The 16,069-nt window shown below is 49.6% G+C and overlaps 4 protein-coding genes across 4 annotated transcripts; 1 reads left to right on the top strand and 3 right to left on the bottom strand.

Annotated features, from left to right (window-relative positions):
- The first annotated feature begins 77 nt into the window (after positions 1-77).
- On the top strand, positions 78-2,528 carry ASPWEDRAFT_36686 (purine-cytosine permease family protein). The gene is made up of 6 exons (XM_040834519.1): positions 78-865; positions 919-1,072; positions 1,136-1,208; positions 1,259-1,372; positions 1,426-2,131; positions 2,203-2,528. The coding sequence occupies exons 1-6, from the start codon at positions 407-409 to the stop codon at positions 2,284-2,286; spliced, it is 1,590 nt and encodes a 529-aa protein (XP_040692652.1). The 5' UTR covers positions 78-406; the 3' UTR covers positions 2,287-2,528.
- Positions 2,529-2,646: 118 nt separating this feature from the next.
- cox5b (cytochrome c oxidase subunit IV) lies at positions 2,647-4,094 on the bottom strand (the record flags this gene model as incomplete). The annotated part of the gene is made up of 6 exons (XM_040829234.1): positions 2,647-2,952; positions 3,039-3,129; positions 3,203-3,303; positions 3,405-3,563; positions 3,788-3,841; positions 4,004-4,094. The coding sequence occupies 6 exons, from the start codon at positions 4,092-4,094 to the stop codon at positions 2,861-2,863; spliced, it is 588 nt and encodes a 195-aa protein (XP_040692651.1). The 3' UTR covers positions 2,647-2,860.
- A 529-nt stretch (positions 4,095-4,623) lies between these two features.
- Positions 4,624-5,709, bottom strand: ASPWEDRAFT_49063 (SANT/Myb-like DNA-binding domain-containing protein; the record flags this gene model as incomplete). Its single annotated transcript, XM_040837208.1, has 2 exons — positions 4,624-4,743; positions 4,822-5,709. The coding sequence occupies 2 exons, from the start codon at positions 5,707-5,709 to the stop codon at positions 4,624-4,626; spliced, it is 1,008 nt and encodes a 335-aa protein (XP_040692650.1).
- Positions 5,710-8,494: 2,785 nt separating this feature from the next.
- prp8 (U4/U6-U5 snRNP complex subunit PRP8) lies at positions 8,495-15,991 on the bottom strand. The gene is made up of 2 exons (XM_040834518.1): positions 11,168-15,991; positions 8,495-11,087 (listed from the first exon to the last, which is right to left on the bottom strand). The coding sequence occupies exons 1-2, from the start codon at positions 15,754-15,756 to the stop codon at positions 8,612-8,614; spliced, it is 7,065 nt and encodes a 2,354-aa protein (XP_040692649.1). The 5' UTR covers positions 15,757-15,991; the 3' UTR covers positions 8,495-8,611.
- Between the last annotated feature and the right edge of the window lie 78 nt (positions 15,992-16,069).

Below are 16,069 nucleotides of genomic sequence, written 5' to 3'. Positions count from 1 at the left end.
AGATTGTGGTTGCGATATCAATTCGATCCCAGTCGAATATACTCATACCTTCCAGTACCTCTCTCCCGTCTTCTCACCAAATTTCGCTGCAAAGGCGACCATCATGAAGACGAGTAGCGTGGTTTTGTCTATCGATCAAGGTATCTAACTAAATCAGCCTGCATGGAGACCGGTGTTCGACAACTGCCTGTCGCACAATCTCCTCCTATTCGTCCGTCGGCCAATGTAAGGGATGACCTGCGTGTGGAATGCGGACGAGGGGAAATTGTGCTGGCAGCGCAGTTGCCGTTCTGAGATGATACGGTTGAACTTGATCTGGATAATTCCAGCGAAAGGACTCATGCGCGCTTTTTCTCCTTTCCCCCAAGCTCTGTTGCGGAACTTACACTGATTGAATCTTAACAGTATGGCCGCGGAAAGTGAAATCGCCACCGTAGGCGTGCACCCGGGGAAAGAGGACTCGAAATTTGATTCTGCGGAGAATCCCCCCAGAACGCCCGATTATGATGAAGAAAACTCTACCAGGGGGAACAATGGCCATCCTGCCACAGGCCGTATTGGCTCATACGTCAGGAAGTTTGAGCAGCAGTTGCTTGAGTACAATCTCGAGGCGCGTGGTATCGAGCGAGTCGATGAGGCTGAACGGATGTCGAAACTGTCTTGGGTTTCGTACATTCAAGCGTTCTTGCTCTGGGTTTCCGTCAATCTTGCAGCCAATAATATCACACTTGGGATGTTGGGACCTGTGGTTTATGGATTAAGTTTTCTTGACTCTGCACTTTGCGCCGTTCTTGGAGCCGCAGTTGGTGCTCTAGCTTCCTCATGGATGGCTACCTGGGGACCTGTCTCTGGTATCCGGACTATGGTATGCGATTATTCCTGGACTCATGGCGACGTGGACTGACATAATAATAAAAGGCTTTTACTCGTTATTCCATGGGCTGGTGGCCAAGCAAGATCGTCGTGATTTTGAACTTGATTCAAATGATCGGATATTCTCTGATTGACTGTGTTGTCGGAGGGCAAATTCTGTCAGCGGTATCGCCCCACGGAAATATGTCAGTCGCTGTCGGTAAGTTGAGAATTTGAGAATTTGAGTGAGAAGAATATCGAATGGATGCTAATTGACTTGCAGGAATTGTCATCATTGCGATTATTAGTTGGGTCGTGGCTACATTCGGTATCCAGATCTTCCATTACTACGAACGGTGAGTACAGCCATCGAGGGTTGACTTAGACAGCTGCTCATAATACCCAGATTTGCATTCTTTCCCCAACTCATTGTGGTTTGTATACTGTATGGCGTGTCTTCGGAGAAGTTTGACCTGTCGACACCATCTACGGGGGATGCACGCACACTGGCCGGTAACAGGTAAGCTCAATTCTTCTCAAACATACCTCGATTGCTAACGCGTTCCTTTTCAGGCTGTCGTTCTTCTCCATCTGTCTCAGTGCTGCAATCACCTATGCACCACTGGCAGCCGACTTTTTTGTCTACTATCCTGAACGTACCTCTAGGTTGACCATATTCTCCCTCTCATTATTTGGTCTCATGGCTTCATTCACCATGGCCTTCCTTGTGGGAATTGGACTTGCGTCTGGAATACCTATCCACCCAGAGTATGACGAAGCGTACGCCAAAGGTGCCGGAGCGCTCATCGTGGAAGGGTTTGGTCCGTTATATGGATTTGGCAAGTTCTGCTCAGTAATTGTTGCTCTTGGGCTCATCGCAAACACCATTGCACCTACATATTCCGCTGGAGTTGATTTCCAAATCCTTGGACGGTATGCAGAGATGATACCAAGAGCTATTTGGAATACCATCGCCGTCGTGATCTACACTGTCTGTGCACTGGCAGGCCGAAGCAACCTCTCAGACATCTTCACCAACTTCCTTTCTCTCATGGGCTATTGGGTCGCCATTTGGATGGCCATCATACTCGAAGAGCGCTTCATCTTCCGACGTCGCCTTGGATATAACTGGACTATCTGGAATAATCCATCAAAGCTTCCAATTGGAATAGCTGGCTTGATTGCTTTCCTAGTCGGTTGGGCTGGTGCGATCTTGTGTATGGCGCAGGTCTGGTATATTGGACCAATCGCATCATTGGTGGGTGACTATGGTGCCGATGTAAGTTTTCTCCCAAGATGGCCCCCAGTGGGGGGTTTTTTTTTGGATGGCAGCAACTGACACTATACTAGATGGGTAACTATGTGGGTTCCAGCTGGGCAGCCCTTGTCTACCCTCCTCTGCGATATGTTGAACTCCGTCGATTTGGACGGTAGATTGGGTATATCATTGGACATTCCATGTTCAATATCAAAAGCTTCAACCAGGGAATGTGGGTGACCACGTCAGAAACCTGTGCTAATCTGCTGTTTTTAAATTTGTAAATATCTACCCAAGGTGTTCTCCCAAACAACCTCGAATTAGATAGATCCATGTCTCTATAGCTACATTTTATGCAAATAATTAGAGTCGCTAAGACCTATACACAACTTGGTAATTTTTACTTGAAATAGTGCAAGACAATAGGATCTTCACACATTGCTCAAAGAACATATACATAAGAAGGTTGTATTTCGAATAAACACCACAACCGGAACTCTCATTCATCCTCGACTATTCTACAAAAGACAGGGTTTCGGCACAGAAAATACAGCTGCATGGAAAGCAGAACACAAGAAGACATCCAAAAAAGCCTGAGTCGGAAGAGCCCAACAAAGGAAGCTGTGTATAACAATTGTTTTTTCTTGTTTCCCCCTTTCCGTTCACTTTCGATGGGCACTAGCCGTCTCGTCACCCTTGCGTGTTCCCGGGCGAGGGGATAACCGCGCAATTATCGTAGCGATTTCGGGTTTACCGGTACCAGTACTCAGGCTTGACGTAGTCGGCGAAGGTCTTGGGCTCCTCGTGGGGAGGGTGGCCGTGGTGGTCGTGGCCGTGGTCGTCTATTCATATTGTGTTAGTAATGCATTGGAATTCAGCCAAGCAGCTCAAGACTAGAATGGAAGATGAAAAGGCGGGTGTGACATACGGGCGTGGGGGTCCTCCTCAGGTCCAACGTAGTTCAGCTTGACGACGTTACCACACTCGCCGCAGCGCTCAAGAGGGCGTTCACGGGAAACCTTTAAAAAAGAGCCATATTAGCATTTTCCGTAGGAAAGCAGACCATGCCATTGCATGTGATGTTGAGCTTACAGTCAACCAGTTGACCTGGTGAGAGTCTGCGGGGTAACCAGTGCAACCAGCGTACTGCTCGTCACCGGCACCGTTGACAATGATGGGGTTGTCAAGCGTTCCTATAAAAAGTCCATCTCTATCAGCATTTATCCAATATGCGGAATCATCCCGAGCAGATAGCAGATGAATCGATGCATTAAGCATGGAGGATGAAGCGTACCCTTTCTGGAGGCATCAAGGGGTCTCATGTCGAAGATGTCAATGCCCTGCATCTTTCCGATAAGTTCCAGACGCTCGAGACCGGTGGCGTGGTCGATGTCGCTGGGAATGGTACCGGCCTTAGCACCAGGGGGGATAAGGTCGTCCTCGGTCTTGATCTCTGCAGAAGGTAAAACACTAGGTTAGCTCTGTTGTTCCCAAAAATCTCGATTGATATCGACAGCCAATGATATCAACCGAGATTGAAGCCAGTACAGGGTCAACCCCCGACGATCTCCACATTCAATTGTTCAAGATAAAGATATGAAGATCATCCGAATCTTCAGAATGGCTATGTGAAAACTGCAAATTGGCTGTCGCAAAACGGCGGAATTGATTACCAACCTTCGTAGGGAAGGATCTTGCCCTCCTTCTTGACCTCCCATTTCGAGCTGTTGCCTGGAAAGCGAAAGACTCCATGTTAGCCAATACACCAAGCCAATTGGGTCTGATGATGAAGCCTGTCCATCCTCCACAGGTTCAATTGACTCAGGAAGAGGATGGTCACAGCGGTCTCAGGTAGAGGCGGTCGTGGTTGGGAGACTGATTGGGCTCACGTACTGCGGATGACGGAGGAGGAAAACGGGCGGGCGGCGATGGCCCTGGAAGGGGTGCGCCTGGCAAGGGCGAGGGTTGTGCGTTGGAGGAACATTGTCCAGGTGGAGTGGTGTAGCGACGACGGACGATGGGGGAGGAGGACGTCTGAACGAGAGGGAGTTTGGAGGTTGAGGTTTGAAGCCGCTTCGGCCCGTTGTCGAATGGAGCGCTGGACCGCCAGCCTTTCCCGAGTCGTGCGTTGGACCTTAGTCAGCAGCGTTGATTGGACGCGGAGCTTTTACGGTCGAGCACAGCGGCCAGTATGGCAGTATTTCCTGTTCCGGCGGCGATGTAGGGCTTAGGGCCGGTTAAACATACATAGAGCAACGAGGTTATTTCAAGCATAGAGGTAGAGTGAGGTTAGGATATATGCGCTGTATAGCAGGATTGTAGATGTTCATCGTGATGTTTATTCATTTTCATCTGCAATCATACCTATATATACCAACTTCCATAGATACAGTCCTTCACAAACATAAGAAATACAAAAAGAGAGAAAGGAAAAACAAAGTACAAAGAAAAGAAATCTTGGTAAATTCCACCATGCATACCCGTCTATAATTTTATCAATCAACATGCACGCGTCAGAGTTCTGTGGCCTTTTCTCGACACGCTGCTGGCGTAAAGCCATTGCCAACTTTGCCCGCAATGATGCGCCAGCGATCATTCTCGTACTCTTGAATTGCACGTTGCAGTCGATGCGCCTTGGGAAACAGTCAGTACCAAAGTCCTTGAGCCAGAAAGGAAAACGCGTCATATTCCCAAGGAAACAGGGATCTTACCATTTCATCCGTCCAAATCACGTCTTTGGCTTTCAGCTTGGTACAGTAACGGACTTGCAACGTGCCACTCGTTCGACCGGGGAAAAAGTCAGCAATTTGCTTCCACGTCAGATTCTTATTCTCCTTCAGCTCAACCAGCAATGCATCCTCCTCTGGCGTAAACTTGAGCTTTGGTCCTCGCGGCCTTGGAGCTGGATCGGGCATCCCAGGCTGACCCACGACACTGGGTGGGCCAGAGGCCAAAGGTGGCGATGCATCACTCATACCATGGTACTGGGCTGACGGTAACGACGCGTTGGGAGGAAGGCGATGGTGGTGGTGTTGTTGTGGTAGTGCAGAAGATCCCTGCGGACTGAAGCCATGGCCCGATGTCGTCTGATGATGCTGCGAGGGGTCGCCCTGGACAGAGAAGAGCAGTTCGGGAGAGTGCGTGGCTGTAGTCGACGCTTCGGTTGAAAAGAGCGGTAGATGTGGCCTGATGCCGTGACTTCCATCGTCGTCGTCTTCTTCTTCTCCGATTTCCGCGTGAGATCGTTTCTTGCCGCGTTGGGTAGAGGAGGCCTCAAGACTGGCATGGTGATACTGGGGTGGGAGCTGTCGTGATAACATTTGATGTGGTCCAAGCATGACTGTTTGGGAGAGGTCATGCACTGTCGGTTGTGATACAATACTAGGAAGGACGCCTGCGCTGGCATGTTGATGCTGTTCAAACACCGGGCGATGTGAGCTTGTTGGTGGGAATGGAACCTCACTCTGCTTGTCATGATGAATCTGTGCCTGCCGTGACTGAAAGGCAAGTAGTTCCTCGTGTTCTTCGGCTTTGCAATTGCCATGCTGAGAGTAATCAATTGCATAGGCTCGGTACGGATCCGCCAGCGTCGCGGACATACATCGGCGCCGCTAGAGCCTGATAGCCCTGGCACGCTGTCCCAGCTATACTTTGAAAGAAAAAAAATTATTGAATAAAGTTAGGCGAAACCACCGTGGGGGAAAATAAGTGAAGACCGAGTTTGTTTGGTCGAGGGATGAAATGTGGTGAGTCTGTCCTGCAGATTATTGTCTGATACTTTGCGATCAACTGATCCGATAGAAAATCGAGCGGCGCGGAACCGTCTGCACCATGCACGAAAATAGGCCGTAAAAAAGACAGGCCGGTCCTTTTTTGTTGCTTTTTCTTTCACTAGAAAAGGTTGTTCACCAAGTATGTTTCAAGGCTGAAGCAACAGAGGCTTTCGAGATGGATTAGAGGCAGATCTAGCAGGTAGAAACGATCGGACATGTTAAGGGAAGGTGATGGGAAGGAGAGATCCATCTAAAAGCGGCGGTACTGGAGGCAAGACAACGCAAAGACCATCCAGAATACTTAAGCAACGAGGATTATTTCGCTCACCGAGAGCCTGTGACGCCCCCTTGAGCCCAAAGAAAACCCAAAAATGATTCTTCTTCACCAGCCAGATGGGAAATAGAGAAGGGGTTAAGGATGTTATATGCGGGATATCCTTTTTCACTTCTGTTTCTTATGGAAGCAAACTTAACATATGAGGCAGCCCCCAAAACGGCCGTGATTCGTATTCCCCTTTACCAAGACGCTGTAAAAAAAAAGGGAAAGGGAAGGCGAAAAAAGTGGGACAATGGCTTGAGGAGTACTCCTACTCATGTAAAAAATGGTAATATACCGTATGTATAAGGGCACGTACGTAGCTAAATGCCGGTCGACCATAATGGGTTGCCAGAGGGGAAGGCTTCTGGAAAAAGGCGCACTCGGAATGGTCGAAACAATGGGCGAAAATACTCCGTCAGGAAAGACACGCCCATAATTAGAAAGGTGCACGCCAGCAGAAATTTCCCATTTGATGGATCTGCGTTCCAGTCGAGCTTAGTCTTGCAAGGGTGCCCAGATGGCACAACGGCTGATAGTCACCAACAAGGCAAGTCGGGAGACCGGGCATCATTCGCTTCTCCGCTGAGCCTGGCGATGCCAAGAGGGCCAAAGAAATGGGAAACGGGCAGCAAGATTTGGAGCATGAAACACTCAGCCACAGGCAAAAGAGTCTCATTGATAATCATGGTTGGTCCTTTGGAGAAGCGGGGGAGAAACCAAGCCTAGCCCATACAGAAACGTCGCAAAATGCAAGTTAAACTTATTGGAGCCGGACGCGGGCGAGCAGGCGAGTGAATTCGGAACAAAGGGAAACCAAATTGCCTTACTCTCGAGGATAGGAGTTCCATCCCCCTGGCTAGGGCGAAGAACCAAGGCGCGCACTTCGTCATATCATCTCCACCGGGTGATGCCTAATGGCGAGCAGAGTCGGCCAGAAATATGATTCCATGGAGGTGGAAGGAGGGTGATTAGGATTGCTAGCGGAGTAATGCGGATGATGCTAGACTGCTAGGTAGTTGTTTGGTCACTCTGGTGGGCCAACATCACATCTGTCGGGAAGCTCCAGCCCATCATCCTTTTTGTTCGAGTATAGGAGAGGAATCCTTGTCTATAACATCGAGCGGAGGGTCAGGGGTGCGGGAATTGAGTATCAGGACGTAGAGGGGCTTCGACGGTGTCGCGCACATCCAATTGTCGCTCATGTCAATCCTCCTTATTATTATAATTTTTCCTTCGCCAGGAATTTCTCCGAGAGCAACAATCCAAAGGGAACCGTGCCCGGCTCTGTTTTGGTTTTTTGCGACTACTACAGTATGTAGTTTCCGGCCATCGAAAAGGCCGCGGATTTGTTCTCGTGTTTCTAGACCTTTGTTAGGCGCGACGACGGTCGGAGGAGCAAGCTTAGTGCCCGAGTTGTTGTGGGGATGGGAGATAGAACTGAATCTCTCAGACATAATTTCCAACTGACCTATCGACGATTATCATCATCAGCAGCAGCATCCATTTAGTGCAATCATCATCAAGGCAGTGGGTATATAAGATTCATATCATCCATCGCTCTGTGGATACGGCTAGGAGCCGATTAGCCGATCCGTATTTATTTTGTGATCATTTCGTAGGATCTCGCGATGGCAAGTGGGTTTGCGCTCCAGCCCTGAAGTTTGTGAGGCACTGGTGAAACAGATTATCACGATCCATGAGCCTCACGGGCTCTGGTTGGCTGAGAGCCTGCGAGGGAACTTATCTAGGATTGGAAATTCAAAGACGCGAATGAGACTGTAAGATGTGTCGGGGACGTCCGACAAGGGGAGAGTAGTTAGTGTGGTGTTGGTGTGTATGTGTGGGAGGGAAAAAAAGAGGGCGTTGCAGGTGAAGCTGGACGACAAGAAATCAACCCACTCCCACCAGTTCTTGTGCTGGTGCAACACCACCAGCTACGGTGCTCCGAATTAATTGAGGGCGAGATCTACGAAGCAAACAATCACTTTGCCATCGCCACGGAGATTTATTTGACATGCGTTATAGATCGCGATCCATCGCTTTGCTCAAGATTGACTCAGTTTGAGACCGTCGTGCATCCGATATATCGTCAAATTCGAGGCTAATACATCAAACAAAAACAGATACTGATACTGTACAAAAGCCCAGTTCCACTTCAAGAATATAAATAACTTTGCTTTCCATAATCGTTCCTTGCTTTTTGTTTTCGCTGGAGTGAGACGAAATCCTCCTAGACATAAATTAAAACCCCCTGTAATGAAACAATATTAGAAATGAAAAAGGAAAAAAGGCCATGAAAAAAAAACTCAAAATACAGCGCCATAAAGGTATGGTGTAGTCATAATCGCAAAAGGTAAAGAAAAAATAGAAAGGAAAAAAACTCTTTCAACGCCCTTAACTATTCGTCGTCTATGCAAAGTTATCCGATCGGTCGACCCAAATATCCTCCAATTCGGCAAAGTTCTGGAAGTGCAAAGGACGATGCTGGTCATCGTAGAATCTCAAAGGTGTATCGATCTTGACGTAGACCGGTCGCTTATCGACACCGCCAAATGAGCTTCCCATAAAGCTATAGTTCCAAACATTATCTTCGGGGACCAAGAAGTATCCGCGGATCTTGTCACTGAGTAGCAGTTGACACTTCTCACCCATGCTAGTGGAAAATCCTTGCGGCTGATCAGAGGCAGTGTCTCTGTTCTCAGCTCCCCACTTGTATCCCTGAGGTGTGAGACCCCAAGCAGCGAGGGAGACAGATCCCGGAGTAAAGGAAACAGTCATGGTAACCGTCTTCTTGTCCCATGTGGGGTGCGCGTTCATCAAGCGGGCGTGCTGCGTTACATCCATAGGAGTCATGTACGGGGGCTCGTTTCCGGAGATGGTGTGGATCACTCCAAGAGGCTCCAGGGAGTTTAGGTACTCATGCTGAGGCAACTGGTGTGGCAACTGCACATCACGAGTGTTTCCAACTTGAGGAATCATGACGATAGTGCGGACCTCCTTCACCTGCTCATTGTCAGGGGGTGAGCTACCGTAGAGGTACCCAGCCACCTGCACACGGAGATCGGCGATTGTGATGAATCGTCGGAGAACGTTCTTGGGCATGATGTAAGTGTAACCCTCTTCCTGGATATCGTCCGAGGAGACGTAGATGTTGTTCGCTCTCGTGCGGAGGTTGGATGTCGCGATGGCCCGAGTCCGCCATTCGGTCTTGGATGCAAACGACTGCTGTTCATACTGAGACGTGGTTGTGACAATGATGTCCTCACCACGGACATTCTGTGTCTTTGTGGTAACAGCTGTGAGTTGCTTCTGCTCCTCCTGTTGTTTCTCAATCTCGGCCGCCTGCTGTCGCTGCAACGAAGGTGCACTGATCTCCATACCCAGAATGATGTCACGAACTTCACTGCTGGTCAAACTCTGGACGTTGACATTGTTCTTCTTGCCATAGTCGTTCAGAATCAGATCACGCAGTTGCACTTCAACCTTGATCCAGTCCTCATCAGACAGAGAGGGCCAGATATGATGCTCTTGGGTAATCACACTCTTGTCGGGTCGGAGAATGATCTTGGCCTTGTCAATGTTAACATGAAGAGCTCGAAGGATAAGGATCAATCGAGAGAAGGCTGTGTAAGGCGATATCGACTTCAGCCATTCATCGTAGAGGTTGAAAAGAACCATCTGGGGCTCAGTTGCCCGCAGAATCATATCCGCAAGCTTCTCGACCTTCATAGCAGCCTGGAAAGGAAGTTGAAGCTCGGACGCGCGAATAGAAATGTTGGGGAAATCGAGGAGATGGACTTCGAGGGGATCAAGGAGACCCTTTCGAGTGACAATAAGCTGCTTCGGTTGTTCTTCAACTGGCAGGGAACGGATAAGTGCCGCGACTTCCTCCGCAGTCTTCCACTTGGCCAACTGACCCAGACGCTTCTGTCCGGCCCAGACGCTTGTGTGGATGATCTTCAAGAAAAGTTGTCCAGTACGAGGGTTGAAGATGAAGATGGCACCGTTGATGGGCTTGGTGGTCAAGTTTCCTTCAAATGTCTTGTGAATGGTGACACGGTAGACATTGGTATCGTCAATGAACAGCTGGATTTGCGGGCTGAAAAGCTCGGAATAGTTCTGCGAGTTGAGGAACTCCTGGTTGCTCTCGGAGGCGTAGAGCTGCAGACCCTTCCTGATACGCTCTCTCAGCACATACAAGGCAGGGTTTGCCTTCATAACCTTGGCCATGGCTTGCTGGATCAAGGTCTTCAGACCAGGGAAGTATTGACCATATGCAGAGTACAGGTTGTACGCAAGGTCAACTCCGATCATGAGACCAGTGGCAGAAGGATAGATACTCATGCTGTCTGTCGTGTAATCAAGGTACTTGGCACGGACGTAACGTTCAATGTCGTGAGAGTCGTAATCACCGTATCTAAGTTGCACATCAAGCCAGAACTTGTTTGTCGTAGTAGGCTCGTAAACGTCCTTGGTATCGAACAGAACGGAAGGTCTGGTCACATTCCACTTGTTGGTTGCGAAAAGGAGAATGTCCGCGCAGGAACTGTTCATCTTGTAGGATTTACGCGGGTGAATGGTTTCCTTCTGGACAGCCTCAATACCCAACTGCTCCAACTCCTGATCGAAGACTTGACACAGGTCCATGACCACAGACTCGTGAATCTTCTGCCACAAGTGGGCACGGAAGATCTGAATCAAGGAAATCTTGAGGGTAGGGATCTTTCCGTGCAAGAAGATACCGGTAAGATCAAGCTGCACCTGGAAACCAACATAAACATTGGCTCGGTTAATGGTAGGAGACCACCAGAGAGTGAACCGACGGTTGGGAATCTGGTTCAAACCGGATCTCTGCGCATTAGTAAGCTTTTTGAACTTCATCGACCTAAAACAGACCCCCAAGTTAGCAAATCGATCTACAAAAACGACCAACAAACGAAATAAAGGGAAAAGGGCGGTTCTAACTCTTCAAAACCTGATGCTCTCTCCCAAAAGAGACCCTCCCAGGATGGAAAAGCTGTTGCTTTGAACAAGGTGTGTTCGAGAATCGTTTCCACTCCGCCAAGCGCTTGGATGACATCGGTACGGTAAGCGTTCAAATTCCACAATTTTCCGTCATGTCTCTGGCTAGTCCACCAGAAAGGATTGCTCTTCATCAGCTGGTACTGCTTGAATTCAGCCCTAAGTCGGAAACCCTTGTCGAAACTGAGCGTGCTTCGATCCTTTTGGAACAAGGTGTTGATACGCGGGAGACCGCGGTCCCAGCTATCCTCGAGATCCTCCAATGTCAAACGTCGGTTCTGCTGCTGAGCTTCCATTCGCTTCTGCGAATACTCCATCCACACACGTTGAGAATCGATGAACTCAGCTTCCCATGGAATGATATAGCGGAAGATGTTCGGAATTAGAGTTTCCTCGTCATGTGACATACCCGCCCGGAAGTGAGTAATTCCGGTATCCGTCTGCTTCGACCACCGCTTGTCGCTGGCAGGAATGAGAATGTGCGATCCAGAGATCATACCCAAACCTCCCAGTTCCTTTGGCGTGTAGAACACCGCAGGTGGGAAACGCGAAGGCATCTTGGAGTTCAGTCCAATCTTAACACGTGTCTGAATCTTGGTCTCGCACTTCACGATGGTGTCAAGAAGGTTAACAGTCGAAACAGCGGCCTCACGGTAGTAGGTGAAGAGCGCAATCAAGGCTGTGTTCCACTTGTTGGCAATCTTGGTAAAGGTCGTGGATCCAGAAGACATAAGAATCTGGCGGATTCGGTTGTTGAACTTCTGAATGTCTTCTTCCGTAACTTGGAGGAAAGCGTGGGCAGTACGTTCCTTGGTCGTTCCATCCACGAGAGACCAGACACTGTCCTTGACCGAGAACTCTTCATTCTGGTTGCGAATCTTGGGAAGAATGCGAACCTCAAAGCCAGACATGGAGAACAAGAGGTTAGGGTTATCCTTGCTGTACACGCTGGAGAAAGTGTCATCCCAATCAATCGTGGTGATGGATCTCGGCAGACGGTTCTTCAAATCCCAGAATGCAGCCCGACCAAGGTTGACATCGTGTCGCATCAAGCGCATACGGCAATCGCGAGGCCAGCACTTCTTGTTCTTGTAGCCAATGACGTTTTCAAAGTTAGGGTCCGGGTTCTCAGTTAGGAATCGCTGGATCAGGTCTCGAGATTCATCTGCAGAGAATCGAAGGAAGACCCAGATCTTGTCGACGTAACGAGTGTACAGACGGATCGGGTGTCTGGTTTCTGTGGCACGGTCCCGGAACTGCAGGAAGTCATTGGGGCTCTGGGGCGGACCAGCCATATCACTGGCTCTCTGCAAACCAAGAAGAAGCAAGTCAATCATCAGACCGTAGAACTGGAAGACGAAACCGGAGAACTGAAGACCCCGGATCATTCCGTAACTGTTGGTATGGTTCATGTCCTTGTAGCTGAGCTGGACGTTGTTCTTGGAGGTGATGTAGTCAGCCAAGTTGTGGTCCATAATCAGGCGCAGCATTCGGTTCAACAAGGTCAGATCTATCTTCTCGTAGACCTTGGAGAGTTCAGTCTCGATCATAACGTTGGTTTCGCCATCGGCAGTCTCCCAGACGTTGGACAAGTTGTTGATACCCTGAGCCCACTTGTAGGTAAGGAGAGGAGGAACTTCGGAATCCGAAGGCTTGATCCAGGCAGGGAAAAGGTGGCGCTGTTCAGCCTGGTACCAGAGGTATTGGTCGAGGTAGGCATCGGTAATCTTTTCAATGGGCTCAACATCATAAACGGGGTTAATGTTGCTGTAGTTGTCGTTCATGTCGATGCCGACTTCCTTGAAAGCTCTCTGGGTGAGAAGGAATCGCTTAATTCTCGCCAGTGTAGTTCCAGGAGAATCGTAAGCCTGCTCAATCAGGGCGAGTTCCTCACGCTGACTCTGGTTGAGTCTACCCTTGACAGAGTATGCCTCACGCAAACGCTCCAGGGCGAGAATCAGAATCTTTGTGTCGTGCTTGTAAGATACACTGGGGAAAGGAATAGGAGAGAACTTGCGGGACTCAAGCCAGTGGACCATGGTGGTATAAATCGCCACGGCCTCTTCGGAAGAGACATATGGACCATCCTTGAGATAGTTGTGCTGTCTTTCTTGTTCGGACTTGAGCCATAATCGAGTAAGTCGACCCAGGTTCTTCTTTGCAACCGTCTTGTCTACAGTGGCACCTCGGCGAATTCTCTCTCGGTTGTAGTGTGCGACAGAAATCCACCAGTCGGCCTTGCTCTTGACGTATCGAAGGATGATGTTTTCGATAGGGGCGGGAAGACCAGGCACCTTCCAGGGAATGTTACTCTTCCAGCATCTCCACGCTTCCGAAAGATGTTGGAGGACGGTGTTGACCTTGTTCTGCTTGATACCCTCGGGCATCATGTCCATCAAATCTGCCATGACGGAGGCACGCAGCTCAAGATCGAAGTGAGACTCCACACGCTGTTTGGTGACAGTCTTGGCAACACCCTTGCTGTGACGTCCCTCAAACTGACGAGATAGCAGGTTTCCGAGCCATCTCTCAAGCAGAGGAATGATACCGCGCATGAAGAACAACCAGACACGCCAGGCGGGTGCCCAGAAACCGCAACCGGGACCTTTGCCGACTGGTCCAGAGTTGAATCGGTAGTAGATCAGGTGCTTCAAATCCTTGCAGGAACGGATCTGGTGCATCAGCTTGTACTTGTAACGGTACATACCGGTCAGCTGTCCGACGTGGTTGAAAGCATAGAGGATACCGTCAGCCAGTTGGAAAGCATCAATGTTGCCCAAACGGTACTGAACTTGAGCGTCAACAATGAGCTTGGTGAGACGCAGAATTTCTCGCATCAGGTGGAACGCGTTTCCGAAACGAGACTTCTTTCGCTCCTTGGTGGTCAAGGTCTTGACTGGCTTCAAGTTGAAGTTGTAATCAAGATGCAGGTAGGTCAAGTTCTTTCGGTGGATCAAGAGGTTAAGCATGTTGAAACCTTGTCGGCAGACTTGCAAACCAGCTTCAACCCAGTCAATGGTTGTCTGCTGGAAGAACTTTGTCGACTTCAAGGTCTTGAGCAGATTCTGTTTGCTCTGAGCCTTGGGCTTCTTCTTATGCAGCTCATTAAGCACATAAGTCTTGAGAAGCTTCTGGTATGACACGCGGACCTTGACGGGCTGTCCCTGTGGGCAATGCTCCAGATACCACTGCTTCACCAACGGCACATCCTGTGCACGGACCATCTTTCCAGAACGCTTGTTGAATGGATGAGGTGCCCACCAAAGAGCGATGGCCGATGCGGTCTCAGGGGTGTAGAGCTCCTCATCACCGAAGAAGGGCTCAACCTCTCCTGGCAGCTCGAATTCATCATCCTCATTATTGCCCTCCCCAAAGATCTCATCTTCATGGCTAACGGTGATATTCTTGGGGGCGACGGAGCGGGACGAGATCGGATTAATAACAGGGTCAAAGTAAAAGGCTGGGAGGTTGGGGTCGTCGGTTCGAACATATACAACTTGGGGGTGGGAGTACCAAGAAATCTTCACACTTCTTGGCAGGGTATTGTACAAGAAAGGGTATTCGACTCTGTATTCGGTCCGAATGGGAGCGCGGAAGATGATGCGGTCAATCGCGTTGAATTCACTAAAGTCCTCGTCGTTGGGGTCAATATCTTTGTACAAAGGCTCGAAACGAGGGCCACCGGGGATAGCGACGTTGAGCGCCTTTGCGGTGAAGAAACTATTAAGATCGAACATGTGGAAGTAGTTTTGGTCGACGACATCACTGAGCAGTTGGTGACTTAATCGATAGAGAGTCGCCATCTGAGGGAGTGTAAGGTTCCACTTTTTATAGCTAGGACCGTTGACATGGGGGGTATCGAGGAGAGGTCGGTGGTCGTACAGCCACTCGTAGACGGGAGCATCTTCAGACTCGTCAAGCTCCATCTGGATCGGTTCTAGCGGCTCAACATCTTCAATGTTCTCCGACCACGACAGCGGAGGTTCTTCGTCATCGAATGGAGGGAAGCGCATTCGCTTGAAATGTCTTCGGTCACTCTTTTCTCTCCGCATACACACCCACATTGTCGCCCACTGAGCATGGAAGACCGGCTCGATGACCCTGGGGGTCTCGTTAACCATTGTCAGGCAGCCATTAACGTGGTATAACACCTTGACTTCCTTGTCGGACTCCCAAGGCATGGGCATGTTCTCCAGCAGCTTCAACACGGCGTGAGGCATAAACTTGAGCGCGCCGAGATAGCTACGCTTCTCGTTGGTGAACTTTTTCTGCGATACATCGCCAATATCCCGTATGATTTTTCGCAGATGCTCGGGCGGCATATCTGCTTTTTGGGTTTCGACGAATCCACCCTTCCTTTTCTCGCCGAAGCGGTTGCGCTGTGTTCGCAGCCATTCGTTTTTCTTCTGGGCAAACTTTGCGACATTCGGATCAGCTGGCGGCTGGTATCCTGGGGGCGGAGGAGCCAGAGGCAATGAAGGAGGAGCGGCGCCCCATCCCGGAGGGGGAGGAGGAGGAGGCAAAGATGCCATTGTGATGGTGGTTGATGAAAGATCCCTCTCTCAATCTCGATTGACGTGTGTTGAAAGGTCGCGTCAAATCACGTCGAGAACGGGCATGGAATTGCTCAAACTCTGCGACCGGGCGGTCAGAGAAAACAGCAAGAATCAGAAAAATAGTATTAAATAGATGAAAATAAAAGCCCGGAAGAAGAAAAACCGACACCTGGACGATCTCCTTCTCACGACGGGTGATGGAAGGCGTCTCTTCTGGCTCCTTTGCTTGATGGCAAAGCTAAGGTAAGAAAAGAGGTGGCGGCTCTGCTCGGAATCGCGCTAGGACGCT

The sequence above is a fragment of the Aspergillus wentii genome, assembly GCF_001890725.1.
Source record: "Aspergillus wentii DTO 134E9 unplaced genomic scaffold ASPWEscaffold_2, whole genome shotgun sequence".
In the NCBI taxonomy this organism is placed as follows: domain Eukaryota; kingdom Fungi; phylum Ascomycota; class Eurotiomycetes; order Eurotiales; family Aspergillaceae; genus Aspergillus; species Aspergillus wentii.
The sequence above is the reverse complement of the archived record's forward strand: the minus strand, read 5'-3'. Positions and strand labels throughout refer to the sequence as shown.